This window comes from Scophthalmus maximus, chromosome 15 (genome assembly GCF_022379125.1).
Source record: "Scophthalmus maximus strain ysfricsl-2021 chromosome 15, ASM2237912v1, whole genome shotgun sequence".
Classification (NCBI taxonomy): Eukaryota; Metazoa; Chordata; class Actinopteri; order Pleuronectiformes; family Scophthalmidae; genus Scophthalmus; species Scophthalmus maximus.
The window spans coordinates 3,332,836-3,359,586 of record NC_061529.1 but is presented as its reverse complement, the minus strand read 5'-3'; the positions used below and the strand labels follow the sequence as shown (position 1 = coordinate 3,359,586).

Genomic DNA, 26,751 nt, shown 5'->3' with positions numbered 1-26,751 from the left:
GGTCAATGTGATCGCTGACCGACTTCAATGGGATTATTCGGCCGTGGCAGCGAAAGAGTTGAGATTAGCAGTGTGGATTGAGATGAACCCGCAGATGAGCAGCTCACACCTGGCCGCACGTTCTCAACAGGTCAGTCGGTGACACGGGCCACGACTGTCAGCGTTTCATGAGTCTTGTGTCTATCTCTGCCAAGCGGGGCGATTAATGTGGTCACAGTCGCGTAGAAGAACTGTGGTCGGCCTGCGAGTCATTTTGTTTCTCCACCAGGAGTTTTAAAAGAATCCAGTCAGCCTGTTTTCACAAGTTGCTTAGTAAAAACTTCCTATTTAACCATATTAATATCCAATTGTCATAATTCATAATTCCGGTGTGAACAGTTGAAGTAAATAGGCCATAACAAAGACCCCTGCACTCAAATAATGACACTAGTTAAGAGAAAATTAACAAATGCATTGTTCTTATTCTGTTAATACATTTTGATTGGTGGTTCCCAATCCCAGTCTGGGATTATTAACATGGTACATTACATTAAAAATACTTATTTCTGTAATACGAAATAATATTATTTTTCTTCTAATCATTATTTTTCTTTATTTCATTATGAGAAGAAAAACGAATCTCCGTTCAAACTGGTCACAAGTGGACGACAGTTTTTGTTCACAGCTGCTTTACACCTTCGAGCATGTGACCTAACAGGGTGAAGAATCTGTAATCAAATAAGTCCCTTAAACACAGAACAATTATTATTATTCCTCTCCTGTTTATTTGGTGCGATTACATCAGCGTAAAAAAAAATAATAGCAAATCTTCAGGGTACTTGTAGTTTATTTGTCCTTGTCCAGTAACGTCGATGCCTCGACACTATTAAAGATTATGGAAATACAAACAGGCTAAAGCTACATGTAGCTTCAAACTGAGTTCCAAGGCAAAGGTTTTTATTTTTGAACACCTTGATATTGATAATAATAAATACATTCATAAGATAATGTAGCTGTGGAGATTTTTCTTCCTCTTGAAATGATCAGACTTTCAGGTAGTTCTGAACCTGGTTGTTCTAAAGGTAAAATACATCTGGTTATAACAAAAAAAATATTACAAAATAAAACCTCATTCATAACTCAAAAAAACAAAAACATTTAAAAGCAACTGACCTAATAAAATCTTACTTTGTGATAAAAAAAAGGAAATCCACAAAACACAATAAACACTTGAATAATCAAGTATAATAACTCATACAACACATTCACTGGAGGAATATAATGTTGGCATCTTCCATGATTACAAATAATCTTGAGACATTTTGACATATATATATATTTTTATACCTGAAGGCGAATAATTTGTGTATTTTTCTTTGTGAGCTAGTGAGGTGTTCTTTTCACACCTCACTCGTTGGTGCTGATATTTTGGCAAAATTATTGTTGTTTTTTGTTTGTTTTTAAGAAATCTGGTTATTCAGCTGTCCGGGGTATTTCTCAAACCTCCTCTCTGCCTCCTCGCTGAACGCGTCACCTGTACGGATTAAAAAAACAAAGAATAAATCAAAGACAAATTTGGCATCATTACCTGGTAGTTTGTGTGTGTGTGTGTGTGTGTGTGTGTGTGTGTGTGTGTGTGTGTGTGTGTGTGTGTGTGTGTGTGTGTGTGTGTGTGTGTGTGTGTGTGTGTGTGTGTGTGTGCATGTGTTTCTGACTGCTCACCAGTGTGACAGTTATGGAGCCAGATTCGATGGCCGTCATATTTGCAGTTGCATTTCATGGCGTTGTTGCTGAAGTCGCTCTCGGCCACTTCGTGGTCGGGATTGATCACAATCTGAGAGATGTAAAACAAACCAGTTGATAAAACAGGAAACATGATGATCACATCAACAACTGAAGATTCACCCAACATTTTAAATGTTAGGCCTGAGTCAGAGTGGTGTCATTTCTTTTATTTATTATGATTTTGTGAACATTAAAAAACAAAAGTTAAAAATCAGTTATTAAAAGTTTGAAGAGTTGAATTCAAAGGCAAAAAAAATCAGACACATAATATCAATGCTGAAAAATTCAGTGTTTCAAATGTGAAGGGTTGAAATCAGAGACTAAACATTCACAAACATAAATTCAATGCAAAAAAAAAAAATTCTGTCGTAGAAATTGAATTTCCTTTTAAATTTCAAAGTGTGGTGACACAAATTTCCTTCCATATAACTCAGCGGTCTGCACTTTGGGCCAATCGCCTTCCGGCTCACCTGCAGGATGTAGTTTCCAGGTTTGACGTCCGTGATGTCGATCCACTGGCAGTCGATGTCGTGGCGGTACAAATCCCAGCAGCCCACAGTGATGCCCTGATCGCCGAAGTTGGCACACTCGTACCTCTTGGACACACCTGCGCGTCACGGGGGGGAGGAAACAATGATTTGGTGAACTCGTATAGGTGTAAAATGCTTTATTAAATGTATTTAATAATGGTAAATAGTGTAATAATGGTTTGACTCTGAAGCATCGGACTCACCCTCCTGACAGTCGGTGTCCTCCAGACAGAAACTGGCTTTGTGTCCCTCGGCCACTTTGGTGCCGTTGGAGTTGAGCAGGTCATAGTGGGTGAAGATATTCATGCTGTGGTAGTGGCTGTTGGAGGAGCAGAGTCAAATGTCACAATGAACAACAACCACAACAAAACAAGTCTGATTCTTTAAAACTCTGGTCTGCCGAAAGACAACATGGTTTACCCGTGGCAGGCGTGCCAGACCCACGAGTGCCGCCCGGCCTTCGGCTTGAAGTCGGCGCGGCCGATGTTGTGGATCTGGGAGGAGAAGCGGAGCAGGCGCCGGTGTCCGTACGGCCAGTTGGCCTTGGCTGCGGATTTGGACAGGCAGTCCTCCTCGGCAGAGCAGTAGAGCAGGTGCAGGGGCCGATCCTCGATGTAGACCGTCTGCTGCACCATGGGGGCGTTCAGGACCAGGTCGGAGGCCGCTGGACACAGAGGGAGAAGCACGGTGACGACTGAGACACTGTGGGGATCCCACCCCGTACAGGACTGTAGCTAATACTGTGGGTTGAACTGTTTTGTTTTGGTTGGATTTCATGAGTTTTTGGTTTAGACTTACGTTTTATTTGAAAGTTTCTTGCAGTGTGTGTCTCTTATTTTGCTTTACTTCCTGTGTTAATCTGGTTTTTACTCTTCTTTGATTATCTTCGACCATCCCTGCCTCCCGTGTGTGTTTAGAATTGTGGAAGGAATATATCGACAAATACAGAAACACTTGCGAATCACAAAACCTAAAAGATATATGCAAATGACACTGATCAGAAAAATGACTCTGAACCAGCTGAAATCAGAGCTTTCATACATGTGACCAAAATCAAACGTTGGTTCAATACCTGGTGGATGAAGTGACGTAGAAATATTATAACATTTATCTTTCAAACAGATAAAAATCATAATTTAAAAAAACAACTCATGCCTCACTATTTCCACATTTTCAGCCTCTAATATATTATAATAGATTATTTATAATAAATCAAATTAGGTTTATTTACAACCCAATTTCTCATTAAATGACTTCATGAGCTTCATAGACAAATGGTAATAATCTTCCCTGCCAACAAAAGCCAAGATCCTTATGAAGAGTGAAAGAAAAAAACTCATAAAACTCATAAAAGTTTCGCAGATGAGAAAAAAGGGGAAATCACCCCTCCTCAGATAACTGGAGATGAAACAAGATCTATAACTGGTTAAAGGACAAGTACAATAACAGAAGAGCTGTTATATAAACTATGGAATTACAGCCAAACTTCTGTATCCGCATTAATAATATAATGAATGAATATTTATTTTCTTCCTGAGGTTTATGCTAATTAAAACGCGTCACTGTCTCAACAAGAGTGCACGTGTCTTTTCCCCCTCAAATCGGGGCAGGTGACACAAAGGAGCATAAAAAGTGCAGGTGGTTGTTCACTCACTCTCAGAGCAGATGACTCCCGCTGCGAACTTCGCCGCCGCCTTCTGGCAGCTGACGGTCTTGTGATGCTGACACTGACTCAGAGACATCTCGTCCCCGGTGCACTTCACGCCGCTCAGCACCATGTCCGTCACATTGCTGCTGTCCCAGTACCAGGTCTCCTTGAGATCAGGGTTGGACGATAGAGAAAAGACACAGGACGGCGCACGGATCAGATGAAAGAATCGTTCAGAAATAGGAGCTGCAAGCAGAGCCCAGTGCGATGTCGCGGCTCTGAACGAACAGATGTTCGTGATGTCACATCTGGCCGCTCGCCGCAGACACATTGAAATGTTGAGTTTATCATCACTGTGGGACAATAACTTTGTGCAGATACTGAGTGAATCAATAATCTTACTTCTCACTAACAGGCCGCTCAAATTTCAAGCCGCTTTAAGCATAACGACAGACTGACTGTAAATAACTGAGTCACTGAGTTTATTATCATGTTGCTTTGACCTGGACACTTCAAGTTCTGCGTTCAGAGCCTTGATTATTTTATCATATGTCAACTATTCTTTAACTTTTAACTTTAAAAATGAGATCTAATTTAAAATTGTGTCCTTAACTAGTATTTACAAATGAGGATCTATCCTGTAAAACAGCAAATCTTCATTACACCCTCAAATATTCCCATAACCTTGTTGAGAAGAACTTTTAAAAATTTGTTCTTCTACCTCATAGTGATCCACTGAAACAGTCAAAACTCTGTGTAATTCCCATTATATCCCTTATTACACTGTTTTTAATTCTCTAAAAAAAGATAAAAGGGTTTGTATTCATATTTAAAAACAGTCCTTTTAAACATTCAAGTCATTTACTTAAAGCAGCTTTAAAAGCCACGTAAAATTAAAAAAAAATGTATTCAAAATTCCTCCTGATTCTCCTGATTGTTTTGTAAGAATGAACAAATTTCATAACAACGTTCTGCCAAGCTATTATATCCGTTCATTTTCATCAAGAGTTTGTGAATTATAATGACTTGTCAGACTTAAAACTATATAATGCACGTTAAGAGTTTTGACCTGTGAATGATAAGTCTGGTCAGCGTGTCATTGTGGAACAAATCTCTTCATTGAACTCTTTGGTCCTACTGTACTTACGGTGATGGCATGCATGGAGTAGCCGAGCCCTAGCTGCCTGCAAACCACCATGGCCTCCCTTGTGGTCCAGCCTGCGCTGCAAACTGTGCCCCACTTGGAGCCAACCTGAACTTCCACCCGGCCCTCATAATTGCTCCGGCCGCCCACTATCCGGATCTGCAGAGAGGTCCTGCGGGGAGTCAGTGAGGGGGCACACTTCCTGTCCTGCCTCTGAACTGTCTGGGCTAAAACGAGCTGCACCATTCACACCGCGCCCTCGGGCGGTGGAAAATAAAGTGTCGTTAAAAGCAGCAGTTTGGTTAAAGTTTTACAGGCGGGAGGGGGAGTCAACGTGGCTTCCAGATGAGGTCAGTGGCTTTGGGTTTGATTAGAAACTTCATGTGTGGCTGTTCTGCCCACATGGAACAGGCCAGACGTGTTCCTGGCTCTTTCCATGTAGGAAAGGAAAGCATCTACTCCATATGGAAATTATAATATACAGTCGTATATTAGTGCACGCGTGAATGTCCAAGTATATTCCAAAAATGTACCATTATAGCCAAGTTTAAGGAATTTATGAATATTTAAGGTGCAGCAGGCTGAGTAAACATTAGTACCGCCGGCACATATTCACCAATATGTGACAAATAATGGAATATATTTGAACATATATGCAGAGAATACACACAGTGGCCAATCTATGAGAAGCACCTTTCATATTTCAACACACAGCACATTGAGTTTTCTGTCCCTGCTGCCAGAGACGCTGGACCCAGTATGGAAGCTGGAACTTTGGATCCTTTTCATTCTCAGTGTCTGGAGTTCACTGAGGGTGACAGAGTCTTGGTGATGATTCAATTCTTTTTTCTTTTTTTTTTGTAGATTATAACGAGCCGCTATCACGAGACATTGATAGATTGTTCCTTGGCAGACAACCCAACAGGACAGCTGGGACAACACTGCTGCAGAACATCTTTTGACTCCACATTGTAAAAAAAAAAGATTGGATCATTTCTGTCCCTAACTGAGAGCTTCTCCAAAATCAACTTGTCTCTGAGAAATTAGTTTCTGCATCTCAAAGCAGAGGTTTCTGACCTGGGGTCAGGACGTCCCCCAACGGGCCCCGAGATAAATCTGAGAGGGCCAAAAAATGAATTAAAAGACTGCGAAAGGAAGAAACTTTTCTCTTTGAGAATATTCACCCAAACCATTATTATTTTTAACGCCTGAGGACAATAAAACTTTCCTTATTGAAATTATCCAAGAAGCTAAATTCCGTCTTTGATTGAACTGTGAATAACTGATGTCCACACTAAGGCAATAATGTCGCCTTCTGCTTTTATATGGCTCTATTTTATTCTATTTTATTTCATTTCATTTTCTATCATCTTTATTCTATTTTATTTTTATCTTACCTGTACTCATTAGGTCTTTGAGCTGCTATAAAACCCAAATACAGGAAAAATCTTATCTTAATAAGCTATGATGACGGTCACAAGCCGAAAATGTTGAAGACGTCTGCTCTGAAATAAAAGTCATGTAACCATATTAAAATCAAGTAAAACGAAACTCAAAATAATTGAATTGAATAAGTAAATTTGAGACAAAACCATTTGAAATATGGACATGTTTTGTTTTTTTCCTTTAAAAAAGTAAAAATTTAATGGAAAAAACTGGCCACTGCGTGTTCATGACAGTATATTATATTTGCATAAGTCAAAACTCCCATGGGACATCCTGCTGCTCTGAACGTCGCCCTCCGGGTGTTAATAACCTACTTGCAGGCCCTGGTTAGCGTAGCCCAGGCCGAGCTGCCTGCAGGCCACCGTGGCCTCCCTGGTGTTCCAGGTCTCTCCGCAGATCAGACCCCAACTCTGGGTCCCGTTAGAGTCGGAGCGCAGCACCTCCACGCGGCCCTCGTAACGGGTCCGCCCCCCCGTGAGTCGGACCTGTGTGGGGCCCCCGAGGAGTTAGGAGCCGCAGAACCAGAGCATAGATACACGAGAGCAGCTGGATAAAAAACTCTCAAAACTGTCAGTGTCGGTCCAAAAATCTCTCAGGTGACGTGGTTGACGTCATGTTATCAGCTTTAGAAATTAAGTTTAAGCAGTTTTTTATCTTCGCCCGCCCTCTGCGTGTATTTACTGGAAACATGGACGAGTATAATCTGGTGAAATACAAACTGTACAACCAGAAGTACTCTGTTGGTGTTAGAGTGAAATCACTGTTGTCACCAAAAAAAATTAAATTTGGTCTGAACAGGTTTCAAGTGATCAAATCAACATGAAACTTCAACCTATAGGAACAAGAAAAACTTACATTGCCGTTTTTCGTGACAACAGTGAACGAGTGTTGGTTAAGAGTGAAAGTGTGAGTTTTCTATGATTATCGGCTCTGAATCTCACATGTTAGAACAAAGTGAAAAGACAGTTCAGGTCAGAAAAGGACAAAAATGAACAGACAGCACAATAATAACAGCATAATTCAAGTTCTTTCCTAGTCTACAGAAAAATCCGGAGTTAACTTATTCAATTTTCACAGGTCATCCAATTCATTTTGTTTACTCGCTCATGCACTAAACTGTATAGTAATTATATGAACAATTCAGATAACGTTCCGACGACACTTCCCTAAAGTGAACAGCACAGTTTTTATAGGACATGGTGTGAGGGAGGGATCAGCTCTGACCGCGTTCTCGTGGCCCATGTGGGGGACGTTGCAGCGGACGGCGGCGTCCTCCGCGTGCTTGCAGTCCTCGGACGTGATGTTTTTAAAGGGGCAGTTCCAGATGGACTTCTCCTGCCCGAGGCACTTCACCTCGTTCATGTAGATCGGGCCCATTCCTGGACAGACGACAGGAGCGCAGAGGTCAGGCATGATTTTTTTTGTGTATTACTCAAATATGGCAGCATGGTTCACGTGATGATCAGATCCTGACACAGTCAGGGGAACTCCTGAAACTACTTCCTAGCTGAGGCACGTTTGCAGATCTTGCAACCTCCTGCTCTACTGTACCTTCTCTCTGCACACTACCCCCCCTCCCTCCCCTCCCCACATGAGGTGATTGAAATATGTAATGTCTATGAAAGGAATTCCTTCAGCGCCGCTCGTTTCCGACTCCGGTGACGTTCAGGAATATTTTTTGGGACTAACTGAGCCAGGTGGTCGTTTCACATCCGCCTGAGCACAGAGTCTGGTTTGCCGCTGCCTCAAAGGGATTCTCTGACGAGTCTCCTCGGTGGCGGCCGCCGCTCCGGCTGCCCTTCAACAGACCCGCTTGTTTCTGCGTTGGTGGAATCTCAGGACAGTTAAACACACAGACGCTACACACACCTCCATGTTCTCGAGAGGAATCACCCAACCAACGTTTGGTTTAAACGCTCTTAGCACAGTGACAACAACGCATTTCCTTCACGGCGTCCATGTTTTTTCCACATTTCACAGGAGAGGGACCTTGACCTGACCTTGGCCGAAGCATGGGTCTTAGGGAAGTATGTTCCAGATGCAGCAACTTCAAGTGGAGCTACTGAGCGTAGCTTTAGAAGGAATCCGTTAAGCCCGTCAGATTAATGCAGGCACAATTAATTCACAAGGAGACACGCTCACTTTTTCCACACACCCCCACACACACACGTACACAAACTACTTCATTCAGCTTGAAGCGCTCCCATCACGGCTGCTTTCAGCCTTCAATGATTTCCAGGCATGATTAGCCTTTCAGCCAAATTTCGAAGCGGTTTCAAACCCACTGAGGAAAAATTAATATGCTCCGTGTGTGTGTGTGACTGTGTGTGTGTGTGTGTGACTGTGTGTGTGTGTGTGTGTGTGTGACTCTGTGGGAGTCCAGAGAGGACGAGTGACGACATGAGCTGAGGTGTTTGTTTGAAAAGTAGGAAAATGTGCCAACTTTTCTGAGAAATTATCGCCGGGATTTAAAACGATTAAAATCACGATTAGGTTTTTATTCAAGTTGTTTATAATCTCATTGACAGATGGTTTTCCATTGGCAGACATGCGTGACTGACACCGAGAGTCAAATACTCAACTGCGTGGGAGAATTCATGTCAGAAACATAGTCGGTGAGGATTGTGTCTGTGAAGATAATGTAGTAAGGCCGAGATGATGGACTGAGATCTTTCTGTTATTGTAGTAGTTCTGTCGTCTGCTCTGCTCTGCTCTGCCGTTCCAGTGCCGCAGCCAAAGCTGGACTGGGACTCTGCCAGTTCGTCCACCAAACCCATCTGCGGATCTCTTAAAATAAATTGCCTTTAAACCGTCTTTCCTGACTCCGGGCTCATGTTTGCCGTTTGGATCCAAAAGACAGAACTGTTCAACTTTCAAGCATTCCTTTAATTATACCCCCCCCCCTCAAAATGAGGAATCCGTGTGGGAACGTGGACTTGTTGAGAGCAGAGGATCAGCTCTCTGGCGTGGAGAGATGACTTGAGAGATAAGACAGGCTGCAGATACACGGCCGATGACTGACGTCCTCTCTGAAGACAGTTCAATTGACGTCCTGCCTCAGGTTGACAGGGATTTGGAACTGAACGGGGAGAGGACACGAGGATTTTGCAGCAAGGAGATGAACATCATTATCGCAAAGGTTAGCATTCAGCGAGTCATCGTCTTTTGTATTGAAGTGTGTGACATGATTAGAGCTTACAGACTAACCGTCACTTCTACAAACATGCAAGGATGCATGAATAATGTTATATCATGTTTGCTATATTGGTCACTATGATCGCAGGGTGCAGGACAGGCTAGTACAGGACGGAGCGCTGCCTCTGCAGGCGGACCCAATGACCCCATCTCACAAGTCCGGCCAAATCACACTTGGGTGAAGTTTCCAAAGTGTCTTGGCTTCCTTGCAAACATCGGGAGGGGGGGCGACGATTTCCTGTCTTCCTTTCCTCCATCGGACTCTGATTTGAAGTTAAAAGCTGAATAAATGATGATTAACTTCCACTCAAAATTTAGATTGATGGGATCAATGTTTGCTCCCCGACTTGAATCACAGAAATTAAACTGAATAAATCCCCATGAATCAGCTTTTAACCAGTCTGCGAGTTATGCAGACTGTCTCGTATTATGTAATGACCTTTAATGACAGGGTTTTACTTCTGACCTTGTCCCATGCGCGCTCCGGTGATGGCCTCCTTGGCGCTACCAAAGCCCAGCTCCCTGCAGACGACGCTGGCCGACGGCAGGTTCCAGCGATCGTCGCACACTGTGCCCCACTCGTTGTCCTTCAGCACCTCCACGCGACCCTCGCCCAGCTTGGCTCCTCCCTTCAGCCTCACGTTGTTCTAGACAAAAAAACCAATAAAAACACACAGAAAAACTATATTTTAATCTACTGTACGTGTGGCAGGAATCTAAAGTTATCTGACCAGGTTATTAGACTATGGGCTAATAAGTGATTAAAACTGTGTACAGAAGGAAATGCATTATTATCATAATTATAATTATCATTACGATGACTATGAGATATGGTTAAAAGCTCTGGATGAAGTCAGAAAGTACTCTTGAGTTGATTTTTTTTTTTCCGTCAAACAACTGTTTCAAACATCAGGAAGGAACTTTCACACTTAACAGACCAAATAAACTAAATACACTTTTTAAGGAGCCAATTCCACTTCAGTGAAATATAGTTGAGGTCAACGTGAAACCATCCGATATCTGATACAGTCAAATATCAAGTATAGGGTTCAACCCAAAAGTGCAAGCTCTTTTGGGGCAAGTTAAATACCACTCTCACCGAAGTTTTAGGTTTCTTCTTCGAGCCGCCGCTTGGCATGAACAGCGGCCCCGGCATGCAGCTGACGACGGCTGCCATGCCGCCCTCGCAGGAGAACGTGCCGTTGGGCTTGTTGAACTCCAGCGGGCAGGCGGCCAGGTGGACCTCGGTGCCCGTGCACTGCACGGAGTGGACGTGGAAGTAGTTCTTCTGACGCTCCAGATACAACCTGCAGGGAGCGGAGGCCGTGATAGGTTTAACGATGAATGAATGAATGACTGAATGAATGCTTTAGTTGTGGAAACACATTGTTAAACGATTGACCACATGGAATGGAAACAGACTTTCGTGCGTCCCCAAATGTTTTTTGTCATTAAGTTTAAAAAAACACATACAACTAAGTGACACTCGGCCCCACACGGACTATCACAGACATTGTCTGACAATAAATCATAAAACATATTGGACAAAAGACAAATAAATCACCATTTTTAGGGGCCTAGGTTGTTTTTTTATCTTGGACACCAAAATAAAAAATTAGACCAGTAAAGTCAAATATTACATGAAAAATAGATTTCATAATTTGAAAAGCAAGGTTGTTGTGACTGGAACATTTGGGATACAGCTGCTAGCTTGTCTCTGTCCAAAACTCATAAAACTTCATCTCTAAAGCTCACAAATGAACATTTATATCACATTTCATAATTCCAGGGTAGTATTAGACTAACGGGTCGGCGGAATGTGTTAGCTTTGGACTCTCCTTTTCCCGTATTTATGCCAAGCTAAGCTAACTTCCCACTTCCTGTACAGACATAACTACACGCAGGGAAGGCAAAATCATTTTTCCCAGAATGTCAAACCATTCCTCCAACTCTTTTACATGAAAATTCATATCGATTTCTTTTAATATTCATACAGAGTTTTAAAGATCTTTCGAGACATATCAAGAAACAACTTTTAAGCTGGATTCAGCATCAGGCTTTTATTTTGAAAATCACCACCGCCACATGTGCAGGACAGATGCTCACACCGGAGGATGCATGGATGTGGCTAGGATAATTAGCTCATAAGTGTGTGTGTGTGTGTGTGTGTGTGTGTGTGTGTGTGTGTGTGAAGTTTTGTTTGGATCTTTTCATAGACAGCTCGAATTTACCCACTGACTTGTTTGTCCTCAGATTACCTTTTGCCAGGGCTGCTCTGTTTAGACTTAGAGTTAGCTTTAGCTTTGGATGTCTGCCTGCAAGGTAAACACGGGTTAGACTGCACAGCGAGGCGAAGGAAACCAGGTGACAAAGTGGAAAAATCAAGAGTGAACAAAAGGTTATATGATGCACAATTAATGTTACAAACTGTAGCAACGCAGTTAAATGCAGTGAGCAACACAGAGCATCATTCGTATTCTCAGTTCACTTAAGTCGCACAAGACACGTATTTGTTGAAAGAGACACATCCTTTTTAAATGCAGATAAAAAAACACAACTGCCACATAGACATACATCAATAAAAGATTTTTTAAATGTTTTGATAAGCACAGGCTCACATACACAGCATGGCCAAAAGTATGTGGACACACACTCTTCTAAATATTGTTGTGGTTTTTCATATTGTGAATAGAAATTGTAAAGGTATAGCGTACAATGATATTTGAATCAATAGGCTGCTTACAAACAATAGTTTGGAAACATCTCTTGGCCTGTTTCATCTTGACATCCCAACTTGAGTCATAAAGAAATGGTTTTTGCCAGTTTAGTCTGAATAAGAAAAATGGAACAAATGGACATAGTGTCTATATGCCTTTGGCCACATAGTGTATGAAAGGTAAAAATGACATTTAGAACATGTTTGTTAGTAGAAACCATTCGGCGCTATAGTTTTCATTTTGTGCCAATGTGAACCTCAAGTTACCACATTGATTCAGTTTCACGTATGGCATTTGCTTTTTCTTTGGACGGGATGTAAATAAACTTCAGAGGTAGGTGAGACGACGGTGGGCTCTTCAACTTCATCAGCACCAGGCCAAAATAAGTCCTTATGGTTCCGGTACAAAATGAGTGAAATCTCAGATAAGTGAAATCTGAGAAAATAATAATTGTTTTTGTGTTTTTCTAACCTCAGGACCTAGTTAACTGTCAAAAAATAAACCTCACGTGTGAGTGACAGTCTTCCAGACACTCACAGTCCGACGTGGCAAACTCCGCCCACTCTGGCGCCCTGAGCCGGCTAAAACAAACGCTGTGCCTTTTTTGCAGATCCTATACCAGATGCTTGGTCAGCTGTTGCTATCAGATTTATGAGGCCTGTAGCTATTTCAGTTGAAGAGCCCAGGATTTGAAGTTATTTGCCACCTCCAAATAAAAGGCAAACCATAATGAGGAATGGGAATTTCAGATGTTAGATAAAAAAGGAAAAAAGCCCCAGTCGCTGACAAGGTGCAGATTGAAAACACCGGTCCCTTCAAAAAAGGGCTAAAGAAAAAACCACAGTACTTGGTATTAAACCATTTGAATTTCAGATGGTGTGTGCAGTAGATATAGAAGTTAAAAATCTTAAGAAATAGAGCCCATGATAAGGTGCCAGTCTGTACAATCTGGGCCATGTCAGAAGAAATGTGAAAGAAAAACAGAAAACTAACCCTCAACACCGGACAACCTTCAGTTACAGCAGGATGAGATCTAATCACACAACCCATTCACATGCTGCACATCATCATCATCATCATCGTAATATGATATCAGAGAGCGGGGGGGGGGGGGGGGGGGGTCCACTATCTAGAAACAGGAGCTGCGTGGTTATTTGTCTACTCCGACAGGAAACCCACTGTCAGAAACTATAGCAGGCGGAGGTGGACAGTGGGTTTTCCCACGACTGTGTACCTTCCACCGGCTGATACATTAACCTTTGGCCTGGAGACCTTCTCAGCTGCTTGCTTTTTCAGATGTCTGCAACAGTGAGACAGCCCCAGATTCCATCACACACAGGAGAGAGACTTACACGCAAACACACACACACACACACACACACTCACACACTCATTCACACACTTATACTGGCTGCAAACACACACACACACACACACACACACACACACACACACACACACACTTATACTGGCTGCAAACACACACACACGCACACACACACACACACACACACACACACTTATACTGGCTGCAAACACACACACACAAACACACACACACACACACACACACACACACACACACACACGTATACTGGCTGCACACACACACAGACACTAACTCACACATACACACTTGAGGGTCAGTGGTGAATAACATTTTTGACATTCCACAGGTTTGCAGTCTATTATCTTTCAGACTTTATGTCACCACTGTTATCACATTACACCGTGTCGGTCACTCGAGCCTCATTCAGCAGCAACAGTATCAATACAGTGTCCATCAGTTATTGGCTGGTAAATACTATGAGAATCCATTCATTGAATATGACTCGAATTAAATCACTATTAGCCTTTTTTTTTTAAGTCTCCATTTATTCTGTCCAGATTGCTCATGACCAAAATATTAACTTATAAGTGGGAAAGAAAACATGCTGACTTTTGGTAGGATCCCTGTGTTACTGTGGTCTGATGGGTCGTTTATCAGAAAATCACATAGTTCTTCATTTCAGCTCGACACACGAGAGTCGACGACAATGATTTTCAGCTTGTTTTTTCTTCATCCGCTCCTCAAAAAAAATCCTGGAATATGTGATTTAACAGAAATTTGTCTGGTATATGGTCTGGACCAGCAGATTTGGGGACAGCTCCCCCCCCCCCCCACGTCTTGACATGTACGGATGTTGTATAGTCCCATGAGGAATAACTTCAGTAAAAATAAGGGTTATTAAATGTATATATTGGTAACCACATTTACTTTTTTGGTAAGTCCTTCAGAATTGGGTTCACTTACTTGTAGAAGTTCTTGTTGACCTTCCTCTCGAGCGGGAATCCCAGCATGCCGCAGACCACGCGGGTGTTTTTGATCGTCCACCCCAGGTCGCAGATCTGCGCCCAGCCGCCTTTATACTTCACCTCCACCACGCCCTCGGTGATGGGCAGCTTCTTCTTGGCCGTGCCGACTACGGACCGGAGCCGCACCTCCTCGACTTTGTTCACGTCCATGTGGTTCTGTCGGCGAGGGAGACATTTTTTAACATTTAACATTTATGAATTAAAATATTGGTGATTATGAGCAAGTAAATGTGTTTTCAGTTTAATGGATGGTGAGGTTGACAAAAATATAATATATAAGTGAAGGAAAACCTGCAAAAAACGTAAGGGTTGTTTACTCGATATCATCATAATAATAATAATAATAATACATTTCATTTATAGAGAACTTTTCATTGCTAAAAGCAATCTCAAAGTGCACACATCCACGCACACAGACGTATTCTCACACGTGAACATCTCTTGACTCTTCTTTGAATGAGAGGAACAGACCTACACAGTGAGTAACAGTCTTTACAGAGAGCAATTTCAGGTCTAACCCTCACTCCGACAGCTCATACGTGGTAAACGTGACCAGGTCGGATTGCCAGCTTTTTGCAATGACTCACTTACATTATGATTCATTAAGAAGGGGGGAAAAAAAAACAACTGGCTGCAAATCACAGATTGAAGTCTGGACGCCACATCTGAGCCAGAAAGATGGGGAATAGTTATGCGTAGGAAAGTCTGCCCGGTTACTCTTACGAACTTCTTTTTTTGGGGACATCAGACAACGATATACCTGGGACATCCCATCCAATCCCTCTGGCTGTTTCCAGTTATACCAATGAAACTCAAAGAGGACAAACTGTTTTACATCGTTATTTGCGCCTGTAGATTTAACCAATGACAGCGTAAGTGAGGAAGTTAAAAAAAATTGAGAGAGCATTATCACCAGAAGCAAAATTAGTAAATGCATCAAACAGTTGAAGCCGTTTTACACGGACAGACTGAGATTTAAAAAATACTCTGGTGGGGTTTTTTTGGGACATAAATTTGGCAAATATCAAGAGATAAGTGGATAATTGACGAAGGGACACAGTATATTTATATAACCCCAGTGGTCCCTGAACCTGTGACCCCTCAGGTCAGAAGGCGTCTTCCGTCCAGAACAGAACAAACAATCCGGTCACAGGATCCGATGCTGCGCTCCGTTGAGTGCAGATGGGTTCACTGAGGGAGGAGAATGCTTTTCAGAGGAGCGGCGCTAATTAGCAGCATGTGCATGGCGGCTACACAAGGAGCTGCACCAACGCCTTCCATGTGGACAGGCGTCTATAGGCTGTGGAGCAGCCGGACCGTAAACGTAAAAGTTAATGGGCTTCGAACTGCGTCTCCATGAGCTCTGGACACCACTTGCACCGCACAGACGGAGACTTAGAAAGTCTCACAAAAATCCATTCTTTCGGTGAAAAACTTACATCGATGACGTTTGAGTCCATGAAGCCGGGAATCCTCTCGTCCTTGCACACGACTCCGGCGTCCTCGTCGTGGGTGCAGTCGCTGTTGCCCCAGCCTCGCGACCTGCAGGCCTCGATGCTCTTCTCACCTCCGTTGCACAGCACGTTGTCCAGCCAGATTTTGCCTGTCGCGGGCGGCAAAGGTGTCAGTGTCGGCTCCGGCTGAACTCCCAGGCCTGTTCGAAGGCGACCCGTCCAGGCCTGGGAGAGGACGCTCGGTTGCTTGTTACACCGGTGAAACTCTCATCCACTGCAGGATTCACTCGTGGAAAAAAAGTCTGAATGAGAGACGACTCACCTGAAACCTAAGCATCACACGGTGCATACACCCGTATGACTGGATGGTGCACACAGTTTACTCAACCAGACACTGAACCTCAGGAAGTGGCCGCGTGCAGTCGACTCTCACCTTGGCCGTTGCCGTACTTGGCGCTGTGCGTCCACCCCGTGGCCGACACGAAGCCCAGCTGGCGGCAGAGCACGTTGGCGTTGGCTATGGAGAAGTCGTCGTCGCAGATGGTTCCCCACTCGCCCTTGTGGAAAAGCTCCACCCGACCCTCGTTGTGCTTTCGGGGGTATCCGGCCAGCCGGACCTTCAGCCGCTCCGTCTGGGGCCGCGGGGACGGAGACGGCGCGGGCGCCGTGGTGGCCGCACCTGACGTCGGCGTGGTCTGGGTTAAACAGCAAGGTAAGCACAGCCCGAACAGGAGGCTGAACGCCAACCGCTGCACCCGTCGGGACTTCTCCATTGCTTCAGCTGCACGTGAGGAAAAGACAAAAGGCGATGTCAAGTCTGTGGACAACAACTTTGAATGAGAGGACAGGACCACTGGGCCCGTCGGATATTGGAGTTGGGCAGCAAACAGTCTGCAGTGCACATCTATTGCAAAAATACAGAGATGATTGAGGAGAAAACATCTGCTTCGGTCAAGAACTTAAAGAGCAACAATGAGCAAAAATCCACAGATCTCTGGTGCACATCAGAATATCTTGTGCACGTGAGAAACTATTGAGCCTATCTAACTCCAGGATGACGACAAACCTGGCTGCATACTCTGATGATCTTTATATTCGATTAAAAAGTGACTGAAGCACATTACACAACGATCTACGACAGATTCGCCCATATTTCGACCTTGGGGAAAATATCAGTATCGGCGGTAGCTGAAGTCAGTGGAGCTCACACACACACACACACACACACACACACACACACACACAGAGGCGCTGGAAATAAAAGCTCCACATAAGGAAGTTAGGATTAGTGTGAGTGTGTGTATAGTCGCTCCGGCGGTTTGATTCAAACCATCTGCTCGGTGTTTACTCGACTCTGACGCCGGGGAAGGCTAACGGGGAACATTTAAGATGAATTTGTGGCCTCTAATGACGATCACAAAAGGCTATGAACGTTTATGTTGAGGAGATTAACCGACGCTCCTCACAGCATGTGCTTGTCCCATTTTGGAAGGTTTTCTGTCTTGTGTCTTGGTGCCATTCATTCATATTTTCCGTACTCCGCTCTCTTAAACCTTCCTGTATGGGACCGAATGGTAACATAGGCCTGCTATTGATAACTTGCTCCGCTCCTTAGCTTTTAGCAAGTGGAAGAGAGGGGGGGGGGGGGTTGTCCCTCCAGAGACACAAATACAGTAGTGTGATGTGTTCAGTACAGAAACCACCAACTTAACGTTCCCTTTCCAAAACATGTCTGAGAGTGACTGCGTGGTCCGATTTGCAATTTGGCGGTGTATGGACATTTCACACTGAGCTTTAGTCCACGTCGGACCTGAAGCCATGTGCGGTGCCACAGTATTGTACTCAGGTTTTTATTTCTTAAAGACTCCAGACCGACCATAGGTGTGAGTGTGAGAGTGAATGGTTGTTAGTCTCCGTGTGTCGGTGTCCCTGCGATGCGCTGGCGACCCGGCCTCTCGCCCAATGTCTGCTGTGATTGGCTCCCGCCCTCCCCGACCCTTCATGGAAAAAGCGGTATAGATAACGGATGGATGGATGGTTTCCTGTCCAAAGTATTATGATTATTACTTCCAGCATTGTACTTTTGGATGCCTCCAAATGAATTGGTGTAGATCTCAATGTTTCCAGACTTCGGCAGATGTGACACCTTGAAAAAACCTTGAAACACTTAGCGGATCTTCAATTTGATAAAGTAAATATCTCATGCACAGAAATTAAAAGATGATCTACTAACTGGTGACGCTGTCTCCAATGTTACAAGGAACCTCACATCTCATCAGATGAGACAGACTCACCAGCATCTGATTTCAATGCAGTTCAGTCTAATGCAAACCAACCAGCTCCCTCCCTCTCTCTCTCACACACACACCCCTTGCACTGTTACCCTTCCTCTCTCGCCCCTCGCTGAAGCAGGGGGCTCTCCATACCAATGTGCTCATGGGTCAGGTCGCGTGAAAGGCTCAAATCAACCGGTCCCACACACACTCCCACTAAAAACACACACACACAAACACACACACACACACACACACAAACACACACACACACACACACACACACAAACACACACACACACACACACACACACACACACACTCAATGTGTCTGCTAATCACTGCCAGAGGTCTGAACCTTGTGGCTCTTATCCAGACGGAAATAAACTGCTGGTGGTGAAATCTTCCCTGTGGGCCACAGGGAAGATTTCATGTTGGTGACCTCACGGGAGCTTTGTGAAACTCTCGACCCAAAGACCAGTCGTCGCATTGAGCACGAGCCACATCACAGGGAGCCGGGACGGACCATGGACGAAACAGGATCACGCAGAATGATACATCTGCTTTCAGGAAGACCGAGGTGGGGGAAAGTGGAGTTGGGGTTTCGTTGGCTCCGACTCACTGGTAAACAAGGGTCCGGATGCACTTCTCACACCCAGACACAGGAATGTGATCTTCTCTAGACTCAACAGAGAAATGTAACTGCACAACGTCCTAATAAGATTTTAATAAGAGCGGCTACAGTACGTCGTCCTTCGGCTGGTCCTCTTTGTCCTTTTCAGCTCTTTTAAGTGATCGGGGCGAAGAAATCCACTTACCTCCTGGAAAACAGCTGCACAGCACCTGGCCCAGAATCAACATTCATCAACAGGTTCGATGTCTCACTATAAAACGAATCATTTCATGATTATTTACGGGATTATTACGAAACGGGGGAGGGTTTAAATAACACTATACGGCATAAACAACTGGTTGATTAATCGATTGAGGGATCAACAGAGAAATAATCAGCGACTATTTTGATTATCGACTTGTTCAACTGGTCAAACAAATCTAAGACGTTGCAATTGAAATTATTTGGAAATTTCGATCGATTAAAAATAATAATTGGTTGCAGCCCTTAAGACCAACAAAGGGATTTTGAGCTGGCAAGCAGAACCTTGTTCTTATGAACAGCTAACTATTGATAAAACAGCAATAAACCATATATTATACATCAATAAATACAGTTTGGGTGTTTATTAAGAAAGTAGCACCCACTTAAACAAATCTCAGTGGGCGGTTCTTCTGATCCAGACCCTCAGATCAGCACCGACCAACATGTCAACTCCTCAGACTCTGTATATTTATGTATTTAACAGGTTTTCCTGTTCCGACATTCCTCACATTTTTTAAAATCTTGTGCAACTTTAAACTGCTCGGTCTGTTTCACCCACTCGGAAATATGTGCACAAACAGACGGAGCTTGATTTCTGTGACGTTTTACAGCACAATGCTGCTTAAATATTGTTATTCTTAATATCCCAGATTATGACTTCAGTATTAAATGTATAATTTCTAAGTCTCTCAGGGCAAAGTGACAAGATTTAAAGTTGAAGTACGGCGAAATCACTTTGTCTAAAAGTCTTGAATCTTATCTGATCTGATTAAAAAATAACTCCTATTAATAAGAAATAATCTGCTTTTACCTTATGTTCTCAGTGTGAGGAGGTTATAGCGGTTCCAGTGGAGAGAAAGAGAGGGAGTCAGAGGGGGGCTGAGTCTTAAAAAGTTGGATCCAGACGTTCACAACCTGGAGCCCCCAAAGACAAAAAGGAGAATAAATATTCCAACACTTCTTCTAATTCATCTCCTCGATGAAACGCAGTGCAGAGGTTCACCCAGCAGCCAATTACTCCTCCAGGGTTATTGTCTGTAAATTGCCAGCTGTACAGCCCTCACTGAGGAGGAGGAGGAGGAGGAAGAGGGGGAGGAGGAAGAGGGGGATGGAGGAGGAGGAAGAGGGGGCTGGATTTATTCCCTGGAAAGACACTAACTCTTTCATGGATGGTTTCGGTTATAGGCGGTCCTCTCTTGCCTTGTGTAAGGGCAAAAAAACCTTATTTAACATGTTTCATAAGCTCAACGTGTCAGCAGAAGGTTTTAAACCAACCGGTGAGGAACCGAACTCAGTCTCCAGTCAGATTCTGTGACCTGATGAGGGATTTCAGCCATTTATATTATTACAAACTGAATTTTGTTAGGATTGAAGGGACAGAAAAAGAATGCTTCAAGACATCCCCTTCACGCTTTGTTTCATAATAACATTAATTGAATTGATATATAAAGGCAACAGTTTTTCCACAATTTGAAGAGGACACAAAAAGTATTGTCAAGTGACTTGCTGAAGCGAAATAAAGCATGTTGAGTAAATATCACATCAAATGTGCAAATTCGTTTCTTCTGAAAGCTGATGTATAATCAAATGACAATCTTTACATTGACCTGCATCGGAGGTGGCCTGCATTGACGGACTAAATATGACATCGATGGAAAAATAGCTGAGATATCCCACATATAGATATGGAATATGCAGCCTGGGGAAAAAAAATCTATATGATTTTAGTATTTTAACTCTCCTGCTGGTTGCCTAGTAACTGCTCCCGGCCTATAAATGAAATACTTCAGTTAATGCTAAGCTAACTGACTTTTGGCTATTTACCAGTTACTGTATTTAAAAATCTTTTAAAAGACAATAAATCTTCCCATTTGGCACAAAGAAAAAAAAAATAACTGTACTGTTGCATCCACTATATTTACACAATGTGCAAATCTACTGTACTTGTACTTTGTCGTTTTATAAATTACTTTTTACTTACTGTTTTCTTCACAAATTAAGATCCAGTGTACGTCACATGGTGCTTTGTCATACATGAAACTACTTGGATATTTTGCTTATTTCCCTAAAACACAACACCATGAGTGGTTAACAAAAGATATGAAAAGTTCATATTTAAAAGAAACTTTAATAAGAAACTTAAAATCGTTCTGTGACAAATAGTACAAAGAGCAAAGGGAGACGTTGAAAATGACAAATCAGTGGCTCGCGTTAAGATCACATTGCTGAACAAAGCTTCTTGTATTCTATACAAAAACATGACAGGCACTTTATTTAAAATAAGCTTCCTGTATACAACTCGCAGATATGTTATCTCTAGTAACTGACCAATAAAAAACACTTTAATTGCCATATATTCCGTGAGTCAAACATTCTTCATAGTTTGGACCGATGCCTGGACGAACAGGTGACGTAAGAATGGACGCAACTTTCCCACGTGCCTCGTATGAACAAAGCATTGGGCAGACGGAACTAGTTCAGAAAACACAGGGGTTTTAACTCTCAATTGGAGGAATGCATCAAGTTTTGGACATTTGTTTTAGACGAAACAATACATCAATAAAGTATTCTGAAGATTAATAAAGGGTGAGAATTATCATTACTTGCAGCCATAGAACTAGTGCCTTTTGTCCCATCCCCAAAAGACTTTGATTGTCTTTGCATTGTAGCATCCATACAATATATATAACCCCAATTACAGTAGTCACAACAATGCCATTCATCTGGTATCTAAGCAGGGCGACATGAACCCTTAAAACGTACCTGCAAATATAATGGCCCAGGTTCTGATTCCCCCTGAGGGGTCATTTCACTCCACAATACAAGAGACTACATTAGGACGAGTATGAGTCCAGGCAACTGTGGTGAATTTCCTTGAGATGTTTCAGACCAAACAAGGCTCGTTTCTACAATGTCCTAACTTTGTCAACTTTACTGTATACAACGTTGACCAGGGCAAGAACCCTGACTTCCATCAACTGACTTACTACAGCAGATGTCAGAATTTGGAACATAATTTCGGAGAAAGTAACAGGACCTCCAAATGACGACGGTTTGTCTGCCCCAAAACCAAGATGTACCATCAACCGCTGGCGTCTGACGCAACATCCCACCGTTGAAAAACCGAAGGCTAAAGTGCTAAAAGATGTTTGCAGCAGATTGACAAGTGCTTCTTTCTTTGGATTGTACTGTAGTTTGGACGATTAGGATGGATGCAGAAGCTCCAACAGGGCTCCGACTGCTCCGAAGTAACCCTGAAGAAAAAAAGAAAAATATCAACGAAAGCAGCAGCGGTTAGAAATCATTGCAGCTACAAACTACATTTCTGCTCTCTGGAAGTGTGAATGGGCGTTAGATTGACTCACCTCGTGTTGTAGGAAGAGGGCTTTCAGCTGACCTTTGGACCAGTAGTCCATTGCGTAGGCCAGTAACTTCATAGAGAGGGTGTTGACTCTCAGGAAGTTCCCAACAAACACCACTCGCTCAATGTTCTTCGTAAAGAAAGAATGGGAATGAAAACAATTAGGGTGGTACGTTTATTTAATCTGAAAACATAATAAACATAATAATCTTCTTTTTTTTCTAGGTTTTGTATCTTAGATTTTTTTCCCCCCTCCTGCTTCAAGGCTTTGAAAGACTTGTTGGTAACGGAGTTTACCTCCTCTACGCCTTCATAGCCCTGTACAATGCTGCTTGATCAAGACGCCACAAGGCAGCACCGTAAAGAGGCTGAACGCAAAGAGGAATCAGACGACAGGGACACCGGACAGGGAAAGTATTTTTCTCCACAGACCTGGTTATATACAAAGTCTTCTCAAATCCTGTTATAACGGCAATGAGGTCCTGATACCCAAAGTCTGACTTTAATACAAACACCAAGCAAACAAGATATTGTTCGTATGATTCAATTCAAGACCGTTATGACTGTTTTATTAGAAGTTCATTCTACCCCCGCCCCCCCGGTGACTTACCTCATTGAGAGCACACATCCTGGTGATGGAGCCGATGTTGTTGGTGATGGTGACCAGCGTTGCCCTTGCCAGGTCCGCTTTGGACACCGACTCCCTCTTCTCTTTGGACATCATGTTGCCAAAACTGTCAAATCAAAATGGGAGACATTTTGGATGAGCAGCCAGTTAAGGGATCAAACTGTGAATGAAAAGGGTTTTGTTCAAAATGCATCAAACTCAAATCAAGGCTCCTTGTTTTCACCAAGGAAACGGAGTGAATTTAGCACAGTCCTGTAAATCCTGGATCATTAAGGTCGGGATTCTGTTTCTGCCCGAATCCAACACAAACAGGCTCGTGATCTACAGTATGAATATATATATATATATATATATATATATACATACACACATATATATATACACATATATACATACACATATATACATATATACACAAACATATACATACATACATATATATATATATATATATATATATATATATATATACACACACACACACACATATATATATACACACATACATATATATACATATATATATATAAAAACAAGAGCTGCTGTAAACCGCACCTTGAGGCTACAGCCCAGCCTGGCAGTCCAAACCTCTCATAGTCTCCTCCGTAAATGTCCCGGACCAGCTTGTCCACGCGGGTGCTCTCCCCCTGGGAAGCCATTTCCAGGGCTTCCTCGAAAGTGGAGCAGCCGGTCAGCAGGCAACACAGGCCCAGGAAGGTCCCACCGCCGAGGCTGAGGAACACACACAGGTTAACTAGAGAGAACTATAAATACTTCGAACTGGGGAATAACTTCTCATTTGGAGTTAAGGACAAAGATGCACTCTTCTGGTTTTTCCTTCACGGCACAGAAAAACAAAAGGGGCCATTGTGTCGAGGGGAGAGCGGTGGTTCCCTTTCAAAGCCGCCAGACAGAGAAGAAACCGCACGTGAAAACAAAAACCAGCGGCGGGAGAAGCAACTTACCGAAAATACCAACAGCCAAACTGTGAGTTTTAACTAACTTAAATCAAACTAACAAAAGGACACTTTCTTTTTTGTTTGCTCACGGGAAAACAGCTGGTAAAAGGAAGTGGTTTGGTAACGGACAGTTTACAAAAAATGCTGCGACTTTTCACACCCAGGCACCAGAGAGACACGGAGGGCAGATGTCACCGAACAGGCCGCCCACTTCACCAGACTGTAAATCCCCTGGATCACCTGATATCAGCCGCTGTGCGCTCGTCTAGCGTCACGTAGCATTTTCTGTGTCTGTTCTGCTTTTGACGTTTCTTGGTGGCTTCATCTCTTTGAGGGACTTTGTTGACTTTCATTTTACAATTCAAAAACCAAAATGAATTGTAAACAATCAGCGCACAGTAAATCTCCATCCCCGACAAATTACCTGGTCCCTGTGACTCGTTTGTAGTTGTTCTCCGAGTAGACGGCCAGGATGCTGACCCCGGACCCTATGTTGACCAGCAGCAGGGGGTAGGGGTTCTCCAGTGTGTAGGGCCTCTGGACGCAGCGGTCCGGGTCCGTGGGGTTCTCGAAGTAGTAGCACTCGGAGGGGCCGCGGGACACCACCGAGTCGATGTACAACACGCCGCGAATCAAACAGTCGAGCTCGTCCAGCTTGTGAAGCTGCAGGTCCGCCATCTTTAAGAAAAACATATATGTTGACACAAAAAGGGGAAAATGAGGGGATGTGGTCAGGAGAACACAGAGGCAGGAAACTGGGGGGAGGAGGGAAAAGAGGAACCTTCATCACCTCGTTAGTCTCACTAAGAAAAAGAAATGTCTGCATCGTCTTGGAATTAAAAGTTACAACAGCTAACATCCACTATTAGCAGGGCTTAATTTTAACGGCAGGTTTCAGGGGGGGCGAGCATGTTGCAACCTCCCACTACACGCCCCCTTTCCCCTCCATCCTCATACTGTCCAAAATGAAAAAAAGGCACCAACCCTGCATTACATCACCCACCGTGCGGAAGTCGGACTCAAACTTGTACGCCCCGCCGCCGGTGGCGCACAGCGTGGTGTGCAAGCTGGAGAAGTGCTTGCTGCGGCCCATCTGCAGGAAGGCGGGCAGGTCGTGCGTGGGGAAGCGGATGAAGTGCAGGGTGCCGGTCCGGCCGCACAGCGTCAGGTCCTGCAGCTCCAGGTGCACGTCGCGGATGCCCGTCGTGCCGTACGCCGTGTTGGACGTCAGGTAGCGGCGGATGCTCTTCAGGTTCTCCACCTCCTCCTGCTCCTCCTCCGCCGTGATGTCCTTGGGCTCGAAGTAGACCAGCTTCACCAGGGTGCCGCCGATGTCCATTCCGAACCAGGGAAATGCTGCATTATAAATATATAGATGCAACAGAAATGATGAATAATTTTGCCAAATTTGATTTTAAAATTTGAATGATACTACAAAACATATGTCATATCTTAGCAGGCCTAATGCCAGTGGGGACAAAGGGAGATGATGATGTCGGTGATGGTCCCCACATGAAGACGAGCAGCCTCATCTTCACACTGTGCAGCACGAACGCCATCTTGTTGCAAAAAAAATAGATCCTGGCTATTTTTTCTGCCACTACAGCTGCACTATATTACATCGCAATGCCAAAAATAATTTTTGTCACTTCTAACATCAACCCAGCACATTGTACAAATAGTTCTTTTTTGAAATTTATGTTGAAAAAAATTGGGGATAATTACATAATTTCCTTCATCAAGATCTACAAAATTCTACCGGATGCTTTTGGTGAGGAAACGCCTTTGATTTGAATATGCTCCCTTAAATACATGCAGCGGTTCCCTCCCCGGCAGACACAAGTGTTGTTACACATACGCGGCCTTGTTTTCTTCACCGAGTCGCTCCGACGCCGCGCCGTCGAGTTGGAGGTGCGCCCGTCGGACGGGGCCCTGCCGCCGGCCGCGGCCGCCTCGCCGTCGGGCTCGCTCCTGCGACAAGAAGCTGGCAACTCATCGTCGGACCGCGGCTGCTTTGTGGGCGTTTCGTCGTCTCCGTCGATGGCGTCGTCGTCGTCGCCGCCGCGCTGGTGGCCATTGTGTGCCATTTAAAATGATTAATGGCTTATTACCGTTTACATGTATGCAGCAGCTTGTCGGTAAATTAAAACCATTGCGCGGCGAAGTCGGACCGCGGGGAGACGAGCTAGCTAATTAGCCCACTGAGTAACGGAGGTACGTCTTATGTAGCCTCGCGCTGTCAACGCCGAGGGGGCGGGGTTAAGGGTGACTGAAAGGAGTGAGAACCAATCAGAGCGAGAATCAGTCAGAGTTGATAAAATAAGGCTGATGTCACTTTTTCTTGATTTTTTTTACAAAATAAATTAATAACACGATGTAAAGCTGTATGCAAAGCTAAGC

The 26,751-nt window shown here is 43.7% G+C and overlaps 2 protein-coding genes and 1 long non-coding RNA gene across 6 annotated transcripts; 1 reads left to right on the top strand and 2 right to left on the bottom strand.

The window, feature by feature from the left end:
* Positions 1 to 741: 741 nt before the first annotated feature.
* On the bottom strand, positions 742 to 20,476 carry loxl3b (lysyl oxidase-like 3b). 4 transcript variants are annotated; one of them, XM_035609654.2, is made up of 17 exons: positions 20,215 to 20,476; positions 19,345 to 19,369; positions 16,687 to 17,034; positions 16,239 to 16,402; positions 14,738 to 14,955; positions 13,679 to 13,744; positions 11,986 to 12,042; positions 10,827 to 11,034; positions 10,194 to 10,374; positions 7,757 to 7,911; positions 6,847 to 7,017; positions 3,949 to 4,108; positions 2,715 to 2,958; positions 2,498 to 2,613; positions 2,235 to 2,371; positions 1,702 to 1,813; positions 742 to 1,513 (listed from the first exon to the last, which is right to left on the bottom strand). In XM_035609654.2, the coding sequence occupies exons 3-17, from the start codon at positions 17,024 to 17,026 to the stop codon at positions 1,440 to 1,442; spliced, it is 2,403 nt and encodes an 800-aa protein (XP_035465547.1). In that variant the 5' UTR covers positions 17,027 to 17,034; positions 19,345 to 19,369; positions 20,215 to 20,476; the 3' UTR covers positions 742 to 1,439. The 4 variants fall into 4 exon arrangements, with proteins under 4 accessions (XP_035465547.1, XP_035465546.1, XP_035465549.1 ...); XM_035609653.2 differs by lacking the exon at positions 19,345 to 19,369; XM_035609656.2 differs by lacking the exons at positions 6,847 to 7,017; positions 19,345 to 19,369 and adding an exon at positions 5,090 to 5,245.
* On the top strand, positions 19,015 to 23,493 carry LOC124851017. The gene is made up of 2 exons (XR_007032179.1): positions 19,015 to 19,397; positions 22,990 to 23,493. It is a non-coding gene; the product is annotated as an uncharacterized LOC124851017 (long non-coding RNA).
* Positions 21,512 to 26,590, bottom strand: pank2 (pantothenate kinase 2). Its single transcript, XM_035609682.2, has 7 exons — positions 26,210 to 26,590; positions 25,355 to 25,707; positions 24,776 to 25,029; positions 23,948 to 24,124; positions 23,375 to 23,498; positions 22,769 to 22,894; positions 21,512 to 22,657 (listed from the first exon to the last, which is right to left on the bottom strand). The coding sequence occupies exons 1-7, from the start codon at positions 26,436 to 26,438 to the stop codon at positions 22,607 to 22,609; spliced, it is 1,314 nt and encodes a 437-aa protein (XP_035465575.1). The 5' UTR covers positions 26,439 to 26,590; the 3' UTR covers positions 21,512 to 22,606.
* Between the last annotated feature and the right edge of the window lie 161 nt (positions 26,591 to 26,751).